Raw genomic sequence first — 22,778 nt, forward strand, 5'->3', positions numbered from 1 at the left:
TAATTTCACATCCAGTATTCGGGAGATAGTAGGTTCGAACCCCACTGTCGGCAGCCCTGAAAATGGTTTTCCGTAGTTTCCCATGTTCACACCAGCCAAGTGCTGGGGCTGTACCTTAAAGCCACGGCCGCTTCCTTCCCACTCCTAGCCCTTCCCTATCGCATCGTCTCCATAAGACCTATCTGTGTCGGTGCGACGTAAAGCAACTAGCAAAAAAAAAAAAAAATCACATTAACCTACTAGTTCGTGTATTCTGGGGTATTGTAATGTCCGTGATATTCTCCTGCTGCTCTCTTCTTACTGGTTGTATTTTGTCCTTGTATGGTGAGCTGATGAAAATATTACTCTCTCGACCAGAGCTTATCGGAAACGTGCTGCCTCAGGTATCAGTCGGTGTGCGACCTGTTTGTCTCCTTGCAGTGATCTAAGAAAGTTGTTTGGAATAATTAAGTCAGGACGTAGTTTAATACCTTGGGTGAAAGGTGGACTCTATGACCATTCGCAAAACAGAGCGAAAAACTTGTGTTGCTCTAGGCCTTTAGTTCTCGACGTTACGGAATGAATGCCCAGCAAAGGGGTGACCATAACGAATCTGGAGCCACGTGCGGATTATTATTATTATTATTATTATTATTATTATTATTATTATTATTATTATTATTATTATTATTATTATTATTATTATTATTATTATTATTATTATTATTAAATGAACATAATGAACAAGACTGAGGCATAGAAGTTATTTTCAGATCATCAGGCACTAAACAAATATGGATCCAAAACACTACAAGTTGTAGTTCCTAAATTTTTGAACAAGTTGCTCTCAGAAATGACAGACTTGAGAACGAAATACCAACTACAAAACATGTGAAACTATGGATTATAGAAAATAAAGTTAAATTTTAAATATTTGTTCCTGAATGAAAAATGTATCACGGACTTATCTGTTTCGAATGATACTTCAGGGATTGATGAAAACCCACACCATACGAGAGAAACGATCGTGCTAATTATGCTAATGTAAATGTACAAACCTTATTAATGTTGTAAACAGTAAGGATTGCAAAGATGTGTAAAAATATGAAACAACTTCACTGGCAGATAAGCACATGGAGTGCTTTGCAGGTGTACAAAATTGCAAATATCCTAGTGCACATTCGCAAATGTATTTTAAATAAGTTATAAATAATTAAAAATTATTATTATTATTATTATTATTATTATTATTATTATTATTATTATTATTATTATTATTATTATTATTATTATTATTATTATTATTATTATCCGTATATGTGCCCGAAGTTTGGGAAGTGAGACGGTGTTCATCGATATGCAGTACCGCCTCTAGTCTCTATAGCAAAATACCATCACTGAAACAGTGCACACTTGTGGAGGAAACTGAAAGAGGATGCTAAATATACAATATCCTACATTATCTTCCACAAACTCACAATCTTTAAAAATAAAATGTGAAAAATCTTTACGTCTTCTGAAAGATTTAGATGAAACAAAGTGGCCAGAGGATTTAGTAATGATATTTGTTTTGAATACAGTAAAATAAGATAGGCCTATTTGTGTGAGAGATTGTATTTAAGTTCTTATTCGGGTATAGTACCAGCCTTTAGGCAATTACATATTCTGCCTCCAGCTGCCTCCAGCTGTGAAAACCATGATTAGGGCCACCACAGAATGTGAGTGTTCATTCAGTTGGGTGAATGTAAGGTATATACCTTAAAGAAATCGACTGCAAGTGAAAATTCAGCAAATTAGCGCTTCTGATGGGGCCCCAGTACGCTATTCCAAAGCTCATAAAATGTGAAGTAAGGTCTGGAAGGGCACGTCGCAGTGCTGATGGAAACAGAAGTATGAAACGAAGGGTATCACAAACTGAACCTCCACCATTATTATTATTATTATTATTATTATTATTATTATTATTATTATTATTATTATTATTATTATTATTATTATTATTATTAAATTTGTTTTACGTCGCACCGACACAGACAGGTCTTATGGTGACGACGAAATAGGAAAGGCCTAGGAATAGGAAGGAAGTGGCCGTGGCCTTAATTAATGTACAGCCCTAGCATTTGCCTAGTGTGAAAATGGGAAACTGGGGAAAACCATCTTCAGGGCTGCCACCAGTGGGGCTCGAACCCAGTATCTCCTGGATGCAAGCTCACAGCGGCTAACTCCGCAGGTATTGTTATTATTATTATTATTATTATTATTATTATTATTAATATTATTATTATTTGTTTGCCACAAATCATACAGATTTTATGGATGGTCTAATGAAAAACGGCAACTACCATGTACATTAGCTCCTTCGTCTGGGAGTTTCTAAATGAATAAGTTGATGATCCTTTATTTTTAAAGGTAAATCTTAATCATTATACTTTTCTTATTGAGGTATGCCAGGGGAAGAATTTATTGGGGTCATGCTGAGTGTGGTCTTTTATCTCACTTCCCTCACCGTATAGAGTATTCCCACCGCTTCTGTATCTGGGCCGCAGGGATGTTATTCTTCATCAAGGTGGTTGCAGTTGTTCGCTACCAGGTTGCAACTGGACGCTCCTGGCCTCTCCTTGGTTATGCGATGGCAAGAGATATTTGTACACGTTGATCTTCATCACGCCGCTTGACTTGCGTGTGCCGGTGGACTTCTCACCTTCAGTTTCTCACCAATACACCAATACACCAATAACGGTGATTCCAAAGGATCCTCACATCGGCTCATTGCGCACTGGGTAGATTCGAGTAACACCCGCAGACCACCGTGCCATTCGCCTCTCTGTGGTGTGCATTTGCTGATCGTGCTTCGGAGCAATGCATGAGGACAGGTCTGACAGTCATCTAGTAAACTTTCCCTTCAAGCTTCATAGGCATCCGTCTGTCGCTCAAGACAAGACTTCTGTACAGCTAACAGGGAAAAAAATGTGTACCATAAATAAACAAATGAGCCTCCGTGGCTCAGGCGGCAGCGCGTTGGCCTCTCACAGCTGGATACCGTGGTTCAAATCCCGGTCACTCCATGTGAGATTTGTGCTGGACAAAGCGGAGGCGGGACAGGTTTTTCTCCGGGTACTCCGGTTTTCCCTGTCATCTTTCATTCCAGAAACACTCTCCATTCTCATTTCATAGCATCTATCATTCATTAATAAATCACTTTGGGAGTGGCGACCCCATCGTACTAATAGCCTATATCTGCTTCATTCATTACATCCCTGACCCGGTCAATGACTGGAAAACAGGTTGTAGGTTTTCAAATAAGTAAATACATAAATAATGTTGCTGTTCGGGTCATCAGTCCACAAACAGCTGACAATGCCACCCTATTCTGAGTTAACTTTTTCGTTTGTGTGTAACAACTGCTTTCTACATTTACACTAAAATATTTGTCATAGCAATGCCTTGGTCTACCCCTGCAATTCTTAGCTCCTACACCTCCCTCAAAAACTGACTGACAGGGCGAGTATGCCGTGCGGTTAGGGGCGTGCGCGGCTGTAAGCTTGCATCTGGGAGATAGTGGGTTCGAATCCCACTGTCGGCAGCCCTGAAGATGGTTTTCCGTGGTTTCCCATTTTCACACCAGGCAAATGCTGGGGCTGTACCTTAATTAAGGCCACGGCCGCTTCCTTCCAACTCCTAGGCCTTTCCTATCCCATCATCGCCATAAGACCTATCTGTGTCGGTGCGATGTAAAGCCACTAGCACAAAAGAAAAGAAGAATTAACTGAACAAGTCCTGGGTGTATCCTATCATTCTATCTCCTCTTCTGATGAAATTGAGCCAAATCGTTTTCTCCTCACCAGTTGGATTCAGTATCTCTGCATTCATGTTTCGGCCTACCCATCTCCCTTTCAGCATTCTTCTGTAACACCACATTTCACACGCTTCTATCCCCTTCCTTTCTGACCTATGTATTGCCACTGTTTTCATTTCCGTGCAATGCCACGCTCCAGGTGAATGTTTTCAAAAACATTGTAATTCCTATTCTAATTCTAATTCGAAAATTTATTTTCTTTCCTTTTCTTGCGAAAAGCTTCCTTGCTCGTGTCAGTCTGCTTTTTATGTCCTCCTTACTTCTCCCATTGTTAGTTATTCTACTACCTAGGTAAAAATATACATCTACTTCCCTTACGACTTCCTAATCTAATATTTCTTGCATCACCTCGCTTGGTTCGACTGCACTCCAGTAATTTTGTTTTAGATGTATTTATTTTCATCTTGTAAGCTTCTCCAAGGCTGTGTCAATGCCATTCGGCAATTACTCCAGATCTTCTCCAGACTCAGATAAAATAACAGTATCATCGGCAAAACTCAGCGTTTGATTTCTTCTCCTCGGATTATGATCCCCTTTCCAAATTCATCTTTGATTTCCTTTACCGCCGGTTCTATAAAGAAAACTGAAAAAGGAGACGGGACAAACAGCAGCATTACCTAATTCCTTTCTGGATTGCTGCTTCTTTTTCAAAGCCCTCCATTCTCATCACTCAGACTGATTTTTGAACATACTGTAGATAATCCTTCCGTCTCAGTATCTGATCCTGATCACTTTCAGTATCTCAAATAGTATGGTCCAATCAACAGTATCGTATGCCTTTTCTAGATCTATGAATGCCATGTACGTGGGCTTGTCTTTCTTAATTCGTTCCTCTAAGATCAGACGTAAAGTAAATAAATAAATGAATAAATAAATAATTAAATAAATAAATAAATAAATAGTACGCAATATTAATTACAAGGAATGAAAACCATTTTTTCCGTATTGAAAGTATCTTAATTTATAATAATATAAGAAATTTATTTTGCTCGTGAAACAACAGAATGACTTGAATATGTTAAGTGTTGAAATGGAAAACCTGTAAGTCGAAAGACATTAAGAGTTTGAGAGGTTGAGTTAAAATAAATTTTTGCCGGGCTGAGTGGCTCAGACGGTTAAGGCGCTGGCCTTCTAACCCCAACTTGGCAGGTTCGATCCTGGCTCAGTCCGGTGGTATTTGAAGGTGCTCAATTACGAAAGCCCCGTGTCGGTAGATTTACTGGCATATAAAAGAACTCCTGCGGGACTAAATTCCGGCACCTCGGCGTCTCCGAAGACCGTAAAAGTAGTTAGTGGGACGTAAATCAAATAACATTATTATTATTATTATTATTATTATTATTATAAAATAAATTTCTTATATTATTATAAATTACGCAATATTAAACTACGTGGGAGCGATGTGTGTTTGTGTGCTTGTCTCCCCTAACCATCGCCGTCTGCTATGCTTATAACACCTCGTCACTTCAGCCCGGAACCGTATATATGCAGCAGTGTTACAATCCTCCGCTACTCACCTCAGAGCGCTACAAGGATGTCCCTCGCTGTCTTCCCGTCTCCTGCAGGCAGCTTAAACTCTTAATGTCTTTCGACTTACAGGTTTTGCATTTCGGCACTTAACATGTTCAAGTCATTCTGTTGTTTCACGAGCAATTTTTTCAAGAAAGACAAATCAGCTTGCTTAACTGTTCGTTAAGACTGCTATCAGGAGATGAGGTGCACATTAATAAACGCGATTTTGTCAGTACATGCAGAACAATGTCAGTCAAAGTTTCACGCACTCTGGAAGACACAAACTTTGCAAATTCGCACGCGAATTGGAAAATTGTAGTCAATATCCACAAGAATTTTCCAGTTGGATAACACAGCTTATCTGAAACGTCTCTGATGTAAATTAAATCTATCAGCGGGGAACTAATATTATTCTTGTCGACCAGCCGATAGAACAGTTTACATTGAGTTTCCTTCCGCACTTGATGTACTATAAAATCTCTAATGTACATCATCGATGTTTGCTCCATAGTAACGAATCCAAGACCTGAAATTTAGATAAACGGTGAGTGCATGCAAATTACAGTAAACATAATAGAACATAAGCATAGCAAACGGCAATGCCCTAACTGGAAAGCAGCTGGAGAGGCCAGTGCTGGCATATCAAATTAACCAAAGCTCCTTGTTGTAGATCTTGATGGTCATTTCTTCTACGCGATCTCTCTTATCGTACACGAGCTTTCATTGCTGTTGTTGTGGCTCTCATGGACAACACGTCACCACATAGGCCGAAGTGCCATTACATCCTGCCGGCTGTCGATGTCAATTTCATAATTCGTCATATTAGACTTTAGAGCGTCCTTGTATCATTTCTGTTGGCCTGCGTGACTGAACCGTCCATCTTTCAATTGAGAATAATACATCACTTGCTTTGGAAGGCGTGTTTTAGACATGCAGGCGACGTGGTCTGCCCATCGAAATTCTTAGAGCAGATTTGAACACTGAAACTGACACACAGGCAGTCAAAATATCTGCACATGGTAGGTGAAACGGAATTATTAAAAGTAATATTTTAAAATTCTAACTATGCAGCACCGCAAATTGCTATTTCTTCACGGATGCAGTATTTTATCGTCTGTCTCTAATTAAAAACGGTCCGGCCCCGCGGTGTAGGGGGTTACGCGTCCGCCTGTCACCCGGCAGTCCCGGGTTCGATTCTCGGCCGGGTCAGTGTTTTTAATTGTAAATTATTAATATCCCTGCCTGGGAACTGAGTGTTTGTGTCGTCCTTAACGTTCCTTTCCTCACATTCAACACTTTACACTTCCACGATTTACAAAATACACACAGGTTCCTCACATATGGTGTAACTAGGGGCAAAAGAGCTTTCTAGGTCGACGCCCCGAACAATTACCATAATGCATTTTAAAAAATTAAGGCACAGATCAGAGCAAAATGTAGTTTCCACCGAGGTCTCGGTCTGATAAATGTGTGTGACAATATGGAAGCTGATGAGGTATCGGAGGATGCTAAGTAACGACTAACTTGAGGACACTTAGGCAATTAAAATCTTGTTTTAGGTTAAAAATCGAATGTTCTTTCTTTCTTTTTTTTATTTCTTTCTTTCGTTTAACATGGATATGTTCTTGGGCTGGAGGTCTATCTGGAATTAGCGTCACCATTTTCCCGATACCACTGTAACCATGGCAACAGGTATTCATCTATGCATACGGGGTCAGTAGCTTCATCTTTTCACTGTGCTCTTTCTTTGAGAAAATCTCGAATCAAGTGAACCCCGTTCAACTCCTCAGTCCAAAATTAAAATCCTTGAATTGGCCGTATAACGAATACAGGACCTTGGAATAAGAGACAGGCACGCTACCTCTACACCACAGGGCTGGCTAATAATAATAATAATAATAATAATAATAATAATAATAATAATAATAATAATAATAATAATAATAATAATAATAATGTAGTCCGCCTCTGTGGTGTAGTGGTTAGCGTGATTAGCTGCCACCCCCGGAGACCCGGGTTCGATTCCCGGCTCTGCCACGAAATTTCAAAAGTGGTACAAGGGCTGGAACGGGGTCCACTCAGCCTCGGGAGGTCAACTGAGTAGAGGTGGGTTCGATTCCCACCTCAGCCATCCTCGAAGTGGTTTTCCGTGGTTTCCCACTTCTCATCCAGGCGAATGCCGGGATGGTACCTAACTTAAGGCCACGGCCGCTTCCTTCCCTCTTCCTTGCCTATCCCTTCCAATCTTCCCATCCCTCCACAAGGCCCCTGTTCAGCATAGCAGGTGAGGCCGCCTGGGCGAGGTACTGGTCATACTCCCCAGTTGTATCCCCCGACCAAGAGTCTGAAGCTCCAGGACACTGCCCTTGCGGCGGTAGAGGTGGGATCCCTCGCTAAGTCCGAGGGAAAAACCGAACCTGGAGGGTAAACAGATGATGATGATGATGATGATGAATAATGTAACTCGAACTGAAAGAGCGAAAGATCTTCAGAAGGATTATGGGGCCCATTAAAGAAGGAGATGGGTACAGAATCAGGCTCAACAAGGAAATGTGCAGTAAAATAGAGAGCATTACAACAGCTATGAGGAAGAGAAGACTAATGTTCTATGGTCACGTAGTTAGGATGGACTCGCTTCAAGGATCTTCAACACTGTATCTAGGGGGAAAGCAACAAATGCCAAATGGACGAATTTAGTTCGGAAAGACCTACAATACCTAAACATTGATCACATTGACATTTACAACCGAGATAAGTTCAGAAAGTTAACCAAGACATCTGACTCTTTCCGGTCACTAACAGCTAAATTACTCCGTCCAGGAGTAGGAGTGAAATGGACTCAAGAAAGGAAAGGCATCCATAGAGATAGAATGAAGGAATACTGGGCTAAGAGGAAGGAAAGAGCTCACCAGAGTTAAGAACCACGTGGTCCATAGTAGGCCTAAACGAATAATAATAATAATAATAATAATAATAATAATAATAATAATAATAATAATAATGAGTATTATATTTACAAGGTCTAGAATGCATTTCACAGAATCCATAAGCTTTAGCATTCTGCTGTGAATACATACATTTTTATTTCGATTCACTGAATATCTTTATCTCCACTGTGGGTGAAGTCGAAGGATACACTATCTGTACCCCTGCCTGTCGTAAGAGGGAAACAACCAAGGAATATGTACTCGCTCTCTAGTCTTCCAAGCCCAAAAACATATCTATGATTCTAAATTATGCTTTTCCGTGTAGCGGGGAAAATGAAAGAATGGGAATTTTCTTTCTTTCGTTCTTTCTTGTCGTAGGACTGGCCTGTTGCCGTGACATTTCTCCATCAGCTCTCTTCATTGATATGTAATTATTTGTGCCTGTGTCCTCCATGATCTGTTTTATAAACGTTTTTAAACCTTCCACTTAGTTTCTTCCCAGTAACGCAGCCCTCTGCTATAATTTTTGTCATCAGTGAGTTTCACAGGATATGGCCCCACACCATGACAAGCGTTGATTTTTAACAGTTTTGAGCAATCATTTCCTCTTCATTATCACTTGTAGGAGTTAGGATTCTTTTTTATTTCTGCTGTCCAAGAGAGGTGAAGCATTCGTTTGAAGCACCACATTTCAAATGCGTCAAGTTTGCTGGTATAGCTTTTATTAAATGTCCAAGTTTCTGTTGCGTCCAGGTGAATACTGTGAATACTCTTTTGATCCTCAAACTAGCGAACGTCTCATGGTGGAAATGCAGAGTGTAATCATTTTTGCCAGAAAAGCATGGCTTGAGCTATCCGGCATCTGATTTCAGTGGTCATCTACCATCTTCCGTGATGTTTTGGCCTAGGTAAGTGAATGATTTTATTCGCTGAATATATGTTCGATTGACTTTTAGGTGAGGATTACTGGGTGAGTGTGCTCCAACCATACATTTAGTTGTTGAGGCGTTGATTTTCATGCCGTACCTTCTCGCAATTGTTGCTAGTCTACACACACACACAAAAAATGTTATTTCCTTTAAGTCCCACTAACTACTTTTACGGTTTCCAGAGACGCGGACGTGCCAGAGTTTAGTCCCACAGGAGTTCTTTTATGTGCCAGTAAATATACCGACACGAGACTCACGTATTTGAGCACCTTCAAGTACCATCGGACTGAGTCAGGATCGAACCTGTCAAGTTTGGGTTAGAAGACCAGCGCCTCAACCGTCTGAGCCCATTCATATATGTATGTATCATGGTATCTGTCAAAGAATTTGGAACAGTGGTGTGAAATACTTTCAGCTCTATGTTGTTTCCGGCAGTGGGTTAAAGACCGTAAGTGAATTGCTGGTCAGCAGCGCGGAACTCATACACAGAGACCTTTGTATTTTACTGCCCACCTAATTACTCCCCAAAGAGATAGGAATCAATGTTGTTTACGGCCAACACTAGCTGCCAAACAAGAACACCGGTCCAAGTTCCTTGCACATCACGGCTGCACTAATAATGATTATTGACAGCCAAGAAATTAGCCAGCACAGACATCATAAATTAATTACAAACCGTTTCAGAAAGGTCGTTTCAGTTCCAGGTATCTGCCCTGAGATTATGAGAAGAATTCTTATGGGCAGAAATGTTATGCTGAATTTGTCCCATTTATGGAAGGATCGATATCTCGTTATCACTGAATATTATAGTAGTATCTTCTTCTTCTTCTACCGCTTTCCCCACACCTTGTGGGGTCGCGTGTGCAACCTGTCTCACATGTGGATTTGGCCCTGTTTTACGGGCGGATTCCCTTCATGACGCCAACCCTATCTGGAGAGATGTAATCACTAATGCGTGTTTCTGTGATGGTTGGTAGTTTGTTGTGTGGATCTGAGGAGGGGAGTGTTGACACAAACACAAACAACTAGTCCCCGAGCTAGGAGAATTAATCACGTGTGATTAAAATCCACGAGCCACCGGGAATTGATCCTCTGAACCGAAGGCCTCAACGCTGCCCATTCAGCCAATGAGTCCGACGAAGATTAGAGTAGTATACAGTGTTATATTCACAGTTTTCCTTTACGAAGCCAAGACGTGACCTCCTTGTGCTACAAACCAGAAGAAAATGAATTCTTTTGAAATGTGGATCTGGCGAAGAATACCTTGGACAGCATTTCGCACCGATGACTATAATGCTAAACAACTCAAAGTAACTATAAAGCTTTTTAGTCCGTCAAAAACACTAGTTGTAACACAGATAACATTGTAACATACCTGTACGAAAATGCACAGTATTAAACAAAGAATGGCATGTTTCTTTTTACAAGAACATCCTCAGATCCTATCAAATCACTCAAAATCATGCACATAGGATATTCTCATCTGTAGTAAATTCTCTGAATTTGGCAGCCTTCTCGTTACACGAGACATTTTGGTAGGTTTTTATTTCACTAAAATTGTCTTACTGTACAAGATACTCTTCACAATTTCACACTTTCATTTCATCAAAATCATTAATCTATCATACATTCACTCCCTAACACAAAAAACATTATAAAATGACGAAGCAGCGCTTCCCCTCCCCTGTCCACTAAACAGAGTTATTGCGTACAGAATTCCTCTCACCCCCCTCCCCCTCCTCCTCATCCCATGCATAGTAACCACGGCCATGTACAGTATATGGTCACACTTTTTGCATTGGCGCTTAATGAATCCCACAGGAGGCTACTCTGACGCTAAACGTCTGGAATGTAAGTTACGATTTTCTTATCTGTAGTAAATTCTCTGAATTTACGCAGCCTTCTCGCTACTCGAGACATTTTAGTAGGTTTTTATTTCACTAAAATTGTCTTACAATATACTCTTTAATTCAATTTCACTTTCATTTCATCAAAATCATTAACCTATCGTACATTCACTCCCTAACACAAAAAAACATTATAAAATGACGAAGCAACGCTTCCCCTCCCCTGTCCACTAAACAGAGTTATTGCGTACAGAATTCCTCTCCCCCCCCTCCTCCTCATCCCATGCATAGTAACCACGGCCATGTACAGTATATAGTCACACTTTTTGCATTGGCGCTTAATGAATCCCACAGGAGGCTACTCTGACGCTAAACGTCTGGAATGTAAGTTAGGATTTTCTTATCTGTAGTAAATTCTCTGAATTTACCCAGCGTAATCACCATTTGGAACGTTTTACTAGGTTATTATCACTAAAAATGTCCGACTCGTTGGCTGAACGGTCAGCGCACTGGCCTTCGGTTCAGAGGGTCCTGGGTTCGATTCCCGGCCGGGTCGGGGATTTTAACCTTAATTGGTTAATTCCAATGGCACGGGGGCTGGGTGTATGTGTTGTCTTCATCATCATTACATCCTCATCACGACGCGCAGGTCGCCTACGGGAGTCAAATAGAAAGACCTGCACCTGGCGAGCCGAACCCGTCCTGGGATATCCCGGCACTAAAAGCCATACGACATTTCATTTCATCACTAAAAATGATACCTTCCAAGATGCTCTTAAATTCAGTTTCGTACTTTTGTAACACAAAACCATTAGCTTACAATATTACTTCCTAATACACAAAAATACACTACAAGATGACGAAGCAGCACTTACCCTCCCCTCTCCACTAAAAAGAGTTAATGCCTACAGAATTTCTCTCAACCTCCTAAATTGCAATCACGACCGGAGCAAGGGAACTGGCTTCAGTCCTAATGGAGGTAACGAAAGAGCAACAGTTTAGAAAACTTTCTTAAACTTACTAAGGTGACAGTGGAGAACCACTATAATCATAGTTTGTTTCATTCATTCATAATATCACCAATTAATAACCACTGGCAAGTTTACGCAACGTATAAACAATACTATACATATTACGAACGATTTAAAGTGATTTGACAGAATCTGAGGGTGTTCTTGTAAAACGAAATGTGTGTCATTTTTACAGATACGTTATAGTTTTATTTGTGCTGTAATTAGTGTTTTCGACGGACTGAAAGGCTTGAAAGTTGTATGAACTGGGCGGACACTGAAGAATATGGCTTCCTTCTTAACAAAGAGCTCAACCTCAGAATCAGATTAACATCAATGTGTAAACAAAATGTTTTGTAATTCTTTGGAGACATTAGTCAATATCGGAAGGACAGGTGAAAAAGAAGACACTGCACATCCTTGGAAATGTTGCAGGGAACGTAGGTCGTGGGCGAGTTCCCACTCACTGGTCCAACAGTATCAAGAATGTAGTTGGGTTGAACCTCCTTAGTGCAGCACGCCTGACTGATGACCGAAAGAGATGGAGAAGATTATATACTGTAATAGCCACATCGGAGATCACGATCCTCAGAATTGATGGAACGATAAGAGAGGGAATGGCTGCAAAGTGTTGTTGTTTAGGCACCTAGAATTACGGGTCGAATGTCTGTACAAGCAACAGGCATTTAACTGAACTTATAGGCGAGAGAGAATCCTTTTCAAGTTAAAAATCCCGGACTAGGACATCCTTTGACACCAATAGTGATCGAAAGGATATTGCATGCATGTTGAATATGCAGCCCGAAGGCTCCGCCATCTGCTGTCATGGATGACCTAAGTGTCACTGAAGAGGCATACTAGGGAAATAAGGAGTGAATTAGTTTCCCGTTGCTTTCCTCACCGAGCCAGAGTTTATATTGCATATCAGTCTGCCAAGCCCAATGAAATGCACGCACCAGGCGACCCCATGAGCGACATTTTTCACACCATTCATAACAGAGACTGGCTACACCAGAAATCGCCCATACTTCAGCCACAGTCGTGTTGTCAAACAAAGGAGGATAATAGGAACAATAATATTGTCATATGGTCTCAGCTTCCATGCGGAGACAATTTGACGTCATCTGGCTGTCTGCTCGTCAATTTCGACGTTCCGTTTTAGTCTAGACCTACAGTACTAGATAGAAGAGTAGGTTAAACCGAATCCCTCTTGGGCGTCTAAGTCTGAGTTTTGCCGCGTGGACACCAAACAGCCTATGTCTAAAGCCCTGCACGGATATAGATATCTGCGAAGTTAGTGTCTTGGCGGATGCAAACTGTATGGCAATGCGGATAATTTTGCTGATGATTTCTAAATAATGATGTTAATTGATTTTCACTCAGGTATATCTTGTCAGGTCAGTCTTTCACACATTTCATGCAGTTATTTTTCCTTGTAGTGAGGCGACCCTTGACACTGGTGAGGAAAAATGGTGGTGTAAAAAATCGTAAATCTGAATCAAGCCTAACTGGTTCCGGCCTGCAATTAGTGGAAAGAAGGAACAAAGGTTCCGAAAAAGAGAACCGCTCAATACGTCGGTAGTTGTTGCAAGAGAAAGTCCCTCATGAACGTGTGACTTCAGGAGGTTGTTGCCAGGTATCAGGCCGTTTAGACACTTTGGATGTAATATAGTCAAATAGTTGCAATGTCCGCGGATAACCATTCGCGGATGCGGAAAATATTTTGTACATCCGCGCAGGGTTCTGCCTATGTCACCAGAGATCTTTTGACGAATGCACTTTTTTCCACCCTTCGAACACCCCGCTACCTTTGCCGGATTTGATTTGATCTTGGGATCCGGAGACCAGCACACTACCACTGATCCATAGAGGCAGCTAGGATGAAACTCAGAGAGGTCAATGAAAGTAACAAAGTTGTTCTGATCCATACCAGAAGACAGAGTGGACTGTAAACACTATGTCTCACCAGCAACTGCATGAAAGGATATTAAGAAGCTAACAACGGTCAAGAAAGATGAGTAATATGGTTGTCATGCTACTACGTCACAACAGGCCACTACACTGGGCAGTAGTCGTCTTGGCAGGCCAAGGCCGATAATTGGCTTAAGGTCATGGGTTTTGGTTTTAACAGTGATGTTAGAAGTGCAGCAGGTATGGAATAAAAATGTGCTTTATAAAAAAATGTATTAGCTCTACATCTCGGCGACTCAGACAGGTTTATGGCGACGATGGAATATGCTAGGGGCTATACGTCGCACCGACACAGATAGGTCTTATGGCGACGATGGGATGGGAAAGGCCCAGGAGTTGGAAGGAAGCGACCGTGGCCTTAATTAAGGTACAGCCCCAGCATTTGCCTGGTGTGAAAATTGGAAACCACGGAAAACCATCTTCAGTGCTGCCAACAGTGGGATTCGAACCTACTATCTCCCGGATGCAAGCTCACAGCCGCGCGCCTCTACGCGCACGGCCAACTCGCCCGGTGATGGAATATGAAAAGCCTAAGAGAGAGAAAGAATAAACCAGGGCCCTATTTCAGGTACAGTCCTAGCATTTGCCAGGTGTGAAAATGGGGAAACAACGGAAAACTATCTTCAAGACTGCCGACAGGGAGGTTCGAACATACCATCTCCCAAATTCAAGCTCACAGCTTGTCAGCTCACTCGGTAAGAAATTTCAAGACTAAATTGATATCAGATGGGAAGAAATCTACGAAGATTGGAGTACTTATCCCACAATGTGGATTTGTTTCTGTTTTACGGCTAGATTACCTTCCTGACGTCAACCCTATGTGCAGGAATGTTATCTCTATTACTTGTTTCTGTGATGTGTTGTATTAATATGAAGAGGAGAGTGTTTAGATAAGCACAAACACCCCGTCTCCGAGTCAGAGAAAATAATCAGACGTGATTACAATCCCAGGCCCGGGCTACAATCGAACCCGGGGCCCCTGAAGCAAAGGCCTCAACGCTGACCATTTAACCAAGAAGCCGGACCAAAGGCAGATTTAATTATTCAAAAATATTTGGGTGAGGATATTTCATACATATACAGCAACATAAGTTTGGCAGTTTTAAGGAATATGAGATGGGGCATACTAATTCCCCACAAGAATATTTACTATAGAACACTATGCTACAATTGCTATGATTTTAAATCGTGATGGTTTTGGTTTCATTAATAGGTATTTAAATATAAAGAACGAAAAGCAAACCGTTAGTGAACGAATCAAGTCGGAATAATTCGCTGAACTTCTTTGTCCACGCTGTAACCTAGCAATGATTTCAACAGAGAAAGGAAAAACTATCGTTATGTGTGCGATCCAGATGCCAACGTTGCGCCTCACAGAAAGCATGCCGACTTAAATTCACAATATACCATGAGCAAGAGAGTATTAATATACTTCATAAAGGAATCGGTCATTGCTAAAACTCCCAAAAAGAAACACACAAAATACTGTTTTTATCAAAGGCTAGTCGACATAGAGCAGTGAATTTTCGTTCAGATATAAATATGTGTATTTGCTTTAATGAAGCGCTATATTCACTTACATATCAGCACTGCTTTCTGTAATCTTCTCAATTGCATTTCAGAAAACAAGGACATTTTAGCAATGAACCACAAATCGTGAAAAGGCATTCTTCATTAGGACTATAATGAAGGAATGAATATTAATAGTGTCTCTGTCATGCTTATCTCCCACATAAATAATTCAAAAAGTAAACTAATTAAACTTTTTACGACTGATTTTATAAAATTATTAAAGCGAAATGCAAGGGATGAGGGAAGTCATATTTCGCGAAATGACGCGAACAATTGTATCCCACTGATGTCCGGCTGGCCATTTTTATTCTGTACTTAACATCTCTTCAACACGTACTACATGTACGTAACACGACCTAATACGTTCAAAGTCTGTTTCGATTACGAAAAATATATATATGCCTATCAGTTGTTTAAATAGTCTTTTCTTAAGTGATTTCAAAAAGTTGGATATGTTTAAAAACTGATTTATTTTCGAACAGCAGAAGTGTATTTTAAATATTTAAATATGACAGTACCTCTGCAACTGTCTACTAACACTGTACTTAGGAATGTAACATTTTAGGTATATTTTTCTCATCAATCAGACTCAGTACTTTCCTTAATTCCCTAGAAGTTACAACGACGGCGAATTTCAAAACGTATATTTTTGAGATAATATTTTCTTTCAGAGATCTCATTTTACGTTAAAAAATGGATGCATTTGTAAGTCTTGATTCAAGGCAATATTGTTATTAACAAGGCTAGGATTTCTACGTAAACACATATTTGCTTTTCCACTACAGTAAAAATGTTGTCATATCTTCACGAATTACGATATATTTGGTAATTTAAAACACATTTTATTTTCCATATTTTCAGGTTTAGTAGATATTTTTACATAAAACTGAAAAACTCACATATTATATTTGCTTCATTTAAGGTTTTATTTTAAATGTTCAATATTTTATGGTTTCTAAGTTATTCTTGTCCGAAAATAATTTAAAATTCATTTTACTAACATCTATACCGGTAATTCAGGGTTGGATTCTAGTATTTCTTTGAAATATGGGAAGAAAGTTCTGCTCCATGCATGTTTTTCTTCCTTGCTGGTTTTGATCTTGACACTCCACCCACTGTAACCCATACCCAAAATAATAAACTCTTGTTCTGTGACTTTAATTTACATTCTAATTTTTGTGACTTTCGTGTTTAAGCGATACATGTAACTGTAGAAGTATTAACATTTGATACAACATGGATATTGTTTACAATATTTTTCACCATTTCTATAGAAACATTAATCCATATTTCATTCCATATTTGGACATATTTTAACCCATTGACTATGTATGTACACCTTTAGCCGTTTTTATTACATATAAAATCTAGTTTAGTTTATTAACTTAAAAAAAGAAGAAAAATAAAGGCAGAATGTTTTATAAGTGCGATTTTTTGCTATCTAAATCCTGGTCGATGAACTAACAGAGAAGGACAGTTGATATTATGCACAATTTTCCCTAGTTCGTGTGAGAAAAGTTTCGTAACTTTGTAACGAATAGGACACTACAAAACGGGGTTTGTAACATACACGTTTCGCATGTAGGTGCTCGTAAAACTTAATGTACGACGAGTGTCTTTCAATGAAAACTCCGCTTGATATGTTAATAAAGAGATACGTCTTCCGTTACTTAAGGATCGTCGCCTGTTGCTACACAAATAAGTCAGTCACACGTGATCCTGGGTCATGTGACACTATAATTCCTCACAACGAGCACGCACATTGCTGCTACATTCTACGATGTGTTCCACAGCGAGAAAGCGAAAGCTATTTAGGGAGGTAGACCACGTGGTCTCCGAGACAGAACTAACCTCAATTTTAAGCGCTAGTACACAAAACACGTACCCACACTAAAATTAGGTAGAAATAGGCTAGAGTTTTACAGAAAACTCATCCTCATAACATAAACGTTAAAATGTACAACACTTCTGAGAAATATGTGAACAGGAAATAAAGAAATATATGTGTTTCAGAAGTATAACTGCTTATAAAGAAAGATGGTTTTCTTTATGGAAACAGTTTATCCTCTAACAAATGAAATGTCGGAAACAAATAACTATTTGCGTAACCGGTTCACCTGTATGTTGGATCTCAGCCATGAACAATATCTAGCTAAATCAACTTCTCTTCACTGACTTGATTCCGATTAATTATCAATACCTACCTATGTCCCATCACGGCAAGTTTAAAATTGAGTAGTACATCAGTATCACATGACAGGTGTTTTATTATGTTTAAACTCTTTATTGTGAATATTCTACTAAAATGGTATTTATTCACTTGAAAGAAATATTCATTAGAGCCACTGTCCTTTGTGGATTTTCTCTCCAATGGGAATAATTCGTGGAATAATTATCAAAGCATGACAACGCGAAAGGCATATGTCTCTTGGTGGAAATTATCGAAATATTTGTTTGAAATGACAGGTGATCTCGAAGGCAGTTTTGATCCTAATTAATATAAGGTGCTGACAGAGGTACTCACCGAGTGGGTATCCTGGCGAGCTCCCCGAGGGTTGGATTGTGACGAGATCTGCTTCCAGCTCTCACGACCACCCCAGCTGACCGCTCCACATCCCCATTGTTGAGTACGTAATCCACCAAATCGTTGAAATCATCATGCTTGTCGTCTTCACCGCTCGGGGTGGAAGTGTCCCCACGACGCTGAGTCTCCAACACGCTGGAGTTGGCCCCTCCGCCCGAAGAAGTCTCTCTGGAACCGTTGTAAGTCCGTTGAAGAATCCTCGCTCGAAAAATATTGAAGTGCGCGTCTTGCTGACCGGTCAGCTTGATCTTGGCATGACTGGGTACCAGGTGGTGTCCCGACATGCCCAGGTCGAGCTGCAAGTCGACGACGAGGAGTAACGTAAAGAGGACCGCCGACACACTCACCCCTAGGACGATCCTCTCCTTGAGCTTCATAGCGGCGTTCTGTTGCTGATAGCGACAGACCACACTGTCAGCATGTTGAGGGGCTAGGGGAGGGGGGGGTCTCCGGGGCTTCAGCCGGCCAGAGGCCAGGGCGCGCCGGCCAACAGTCCATCCGGCCGCACACAACAACTTTGCTAACGTCAGATAAAACACTAACAACACATCTCACGTGGACACGTTCTCGCTGCGGCCCGCTCGGCTCGACTGAGCAACTCGCCAAGCGCTCCCGCCAGATGCTGCCTGCTCGGAACCGGAGTGGGGACCAAACAGGCGAGAGTCGGGCTGCGCGCCCACACCTGGACACACACACAACACAATGTTACAAACAAACACTCTTTTGTCTCACTAAAATATGTTTTTGAGAAACACACTACTTTAACAAGGCTAGTCCAAAGGCCCTTCTAATATAATCTTGGTTCAGCTGATAAGATACGGTAGTCTTACGTCGCTACGCGTCAGCTGATTAACTCTGCTGTGTGTGCGAGTTGTCTTAGATGCAGTTTTCAGAACAGTCACGTCAATGACAATAAAGTCGTATTTTAGGATACAAATCGCGCCCATTCCAGGTTCATGAGTAGTCAATTAAAGGAAACATTAGAAAGTCCATTAACGACTCGCGAGTCCAAAGCCCCCTGTGAGTACAGCTGATAAGAGGAGCATTGCTCCAAGCCGGCAGCAGGTCTAAAGAGCTACGCCACGCCTTCGCATTCCCTGGCTGAATATAAACACCTGATATACATGATTAAAGCTAGGGATAATCGGTCTCTTCAAAAAATGAATACAGAAATATTCATTCACAACTCACATACTATGATTCTACTGAAAATAGAATGAATGCATAATAACAATAATAATAATAATAATAATAATAATAATAATAATAATAATAATAATAATAATAATAATAATAATAAATCAAGAAATCAAGAAAGAAGAGAGGAAGATCATTAGGAAAATCTTAGGAGCAAGACACACCCAAGACGGTTACAGGTTACAATCAAACAAAATATATATATTTGCTAGTTGCTTTACGTCGCACCGACACAGATAGGTCTTATGGCGACGATGGGACAGGGAAGGTCTAGGAGTGGGAAGGAAGCGGCCGTGGCCTTACTTAAGGTACAGCCCCCAGCATTTGCCTGGTGTGAAAATGGGAAACCACGGAAAACCATCTTCAGGGCTGCCGACAGTGGGGTTCCAACCTACTATCTCCCGAATACTGGATACTGGCCGCACTTAAGCGACTGCAGCTATCGAGCTCGGTCAACCAAAATAACAGGAAACTTTTCATTAGACATTAGAGAAAGACCAATAAAATCCTTCGGTCATATCACTAGATTACTAACAAATCGATTGACAAAAAGGATAATAGATTACGTAACCACAATTAAGAACTCTGGCTTAACGAACTTCGAAAGGGCCTCGAAAACGCAAACATAATCTGTCTGTCTGTCTGTCTGTCTGTCTGTCTGTCTGTCTGTCTGTCTGTCTGTCTGTCTGTCTGTCTGTCTGTCTGTCTGTCTGTCTGTCTGTCTGTTAGGTCATCAGCCCAGAGGCTGGTTGGATCCTCAAACAGCACCACCAAAGGTTATGCGGTTATAAGGAAACCCCAAAAACCAATGGCAGCACCAAAATGAGGCGTACTAGGCAAGATGAGACATGAGGTAGTTTGCCATTGATTTCCTCACTGGGTCAGAAAGTACTATTGCAGCACGACTGACCCTATGAGCAGCACCTTTCATAACACTCAGACACACTAGTCATGCTCTGAATGTCATTACTCAACACTACCCATACCCCAGCAGCTTCCATATCGTCACAGCCATGGATGTTGACTGGGACTTCGGTGGAAGCTACACTTTACTCTGGCCTGTGCCAAGAGATGGATGCAAAAGTACTGTATCCATCAAGAAATGACAGTAGGCAGACAGACATTCTAGTAAGAGGCAATTGAGAAACTACATCAGAACAACCACAGCAAAAGCAGTACGGTACAGACCAAGGTGGTCGGAAGAACGTAAACAAGTCTTCTCGGAAAGAATGAAACTGTATTGGAACAACAAGAAGAACCCAGACGAACTGATTGAGTTATTTGCTTAACGTCTTCCAATACTGGGAGAATTCGCAATTGCTATTACTACTACTACTACTACTACTACTACTACTACTACTACTACTACTACTACTACTAAGAAAGAAGAAGAATCGTACGCAAAAAGCTCCGCTGGAGATGAAAAACGGCATAATTTCACAGGTGACAAACAAAGACAAAGACACCTCCGTACAGGCCATGAAGGCCCTTGGAGGAGTGGAAGGTAAAGGCTTCCACCATTGTTAACCGCGGCACATGATGGGGTAGAGTGGTAAGCTCTACTCCCAGCCGCCTTTGCCCCCAGGAATTAACCTGGTACTTATTTTTGGTGTAGGCTGAGTGAACCTCAGGGTCATATGCACCTCCGGAAGTGGAAATCTTGTTTCTTAAATTTTTAGGACTTCCTGACGGGGATTCGAACCCACGTCCTTCCGGGCGAACCGAGCACGCCTAAATTTCAGAGGTGCCCTCCTTCAAATATCTTGGAGAAATCATATTACCATCGGGAACAGACAATAGGGTCAACGTAGAAAGAGCCACCAAACTCCATAAGACGTACAGACTAACGTGGAATTACTACAGCAAAAGAGTCATAGCGCGTAATGTAAAATTACGACACTACAAAACAGTTGTTTTGCTGGAAGCTTTATACGCCTCAGAAACCTTTCTAGTGACCTTGGAGGTCACTCTAAAATTATAGAAATTGAAAAGCAAGAAAGGTAAATTCTCCAGAAAATGTATGATCCCACGAGAGAAAATGGAGTGAGAAATAAGGGGAGAACAGTGGACGCAAAATGCAACAGAACGCAAAATGAAACACAGTGTATTCAGCTTATAAATCTCATATTTTGTCAAATCTTTCAGCTGAAGATGTTCCATAATCGGAACGAAACATGTCCTAGAGATTAAGCTGGTTTATATTATGTAATTAATAAAGCTGTTATATAGAAATTGGTAAGTATTGGAAAGTGGGAACCTACTTATAACTTAACCTTAGCAGTGTATTCATGGAGAGATTTTGGGAGGACAAGAAGGCGAAAACCTCAGACGAACGAACAAGTTCAAACGCGCTCTTTGAATGGGCATAACGAAAAAAAGAACTAACTAATAATAATAATAATAATAATAATAATAATAATAATAATAATAATAAATTTAAGTACATAGAATAGGAGAACAGCGGACCTCTTACTCATTAACTGAAAGGTTCACTGATGCCGTACGCAAGAGATGCCTGAAATTATATGGCCATATCTATAGAACAGACAGCAATAGACTCGCCAAAAGATTATGTAAAGTAATCAACCCAATGAAGGTCAAAATAAACTGGCTAGAAGAAACTAAGGCGGACCTGCAAGAAATCAATAATAAACGGAAAAAGTAAAGCGGCAAACAAAAACAGAGCTCAGAAAATGGATTTGGCTCAACTAACGAAAGATTTTAAAAAGGATATCACTTTCTCTAAAAACAATACTACAACACTGTCATAAAACTGCAATGTCTTCATACAGCGGGATGTTTGATCTTAAAAAACAAAAAGGGAGAATTAGAGAAAAAGGGAAGGAAATTACTAATAAAAGTTGGGAGTATCTGGAATGAGGAGTAACAAAGATTTTTTTTTCACGTTTCTTTACGTCGCACTGGCGCAGATAGGTCTTGGGCGACGATGTGATAGGAAAGGCCTAGTAGTGGGAAGGAAGCAGTCGTGGCCTTAATCAAGGTACAGCCCCAGCATTTGTCTGGTAATATATCTATAAACTGGAACATTATGAGATGCCCTAAAGAATGAATCTGGGAAGAGTGACAAAAAATATTTTTTTACCATTTTTGACCGAACTTCTAAAACACAAAATTCATTCGTTCATGCAAATGAAAAAAGGGATTTAGCAGAAATTAAGATTACTAAAGCAGAAATTCTAGACAGGCTTACATTTCGCAGTTAGTTAGAAAGTTCAGTGGTTTTCAGAAAGAAAGAAAAAGACAGAAAACGTGCAACGGACTGGAACGGATGAAAGAGGAGAAGAATACAGTGAAAGGTTGAAGAAATACTGGAGAAACCGAAAATCAAGAAAGGAGACAAAAACATGACGATATTACTATACGTGGTCAGTAG

At 40.5% G+C, this 22,778-nt stretch overlaps 1 protein-coding gene across 2 annotated transcripts in view; it reads right to left on the reverse strand.

Moving 5' to 3' along the window:
- LOC136876422 (extracellular serine/threonine protein CG31145) overlaps positions 1–18,799 on the reverse strand; it is a 1,065,947-nt gene extending 1,047,148 nt beyond the window's left edge. For both annotated transcript variants that reach the window (XM_068228422.1, XM_067150389.2), the window contains exon 1: positions 18,128–18,799. In XM_068228422.1, the coding sequence (XP_068084523.1) occupies positions 18,128–18,564 (437 nt within the window). In that variant the 5' untranslated portion in view covers positions 18,565–18,799. The remainder of the gene's footprint in view (positions 1–18,127) is intronic.
- Positions 18,800–22,778: the final 3,979 nt, after the last annotated feature.

Source organism: Anabrus simplex, chromosome 6, assembly GCF_040414725.1.
Source record: "Anabrus simplex isolate iqAnaSimp1 chromosome 6, ASM4041472v1, whole genome shotgun sequence".
In the NCBI taxonomy this organism is placed as follows: Eukaryota; Metazoa; Arthropoda; class Insecta; order Orthoptera; family Tettigoniidae; genus Anabrus; species Anabrus simplex.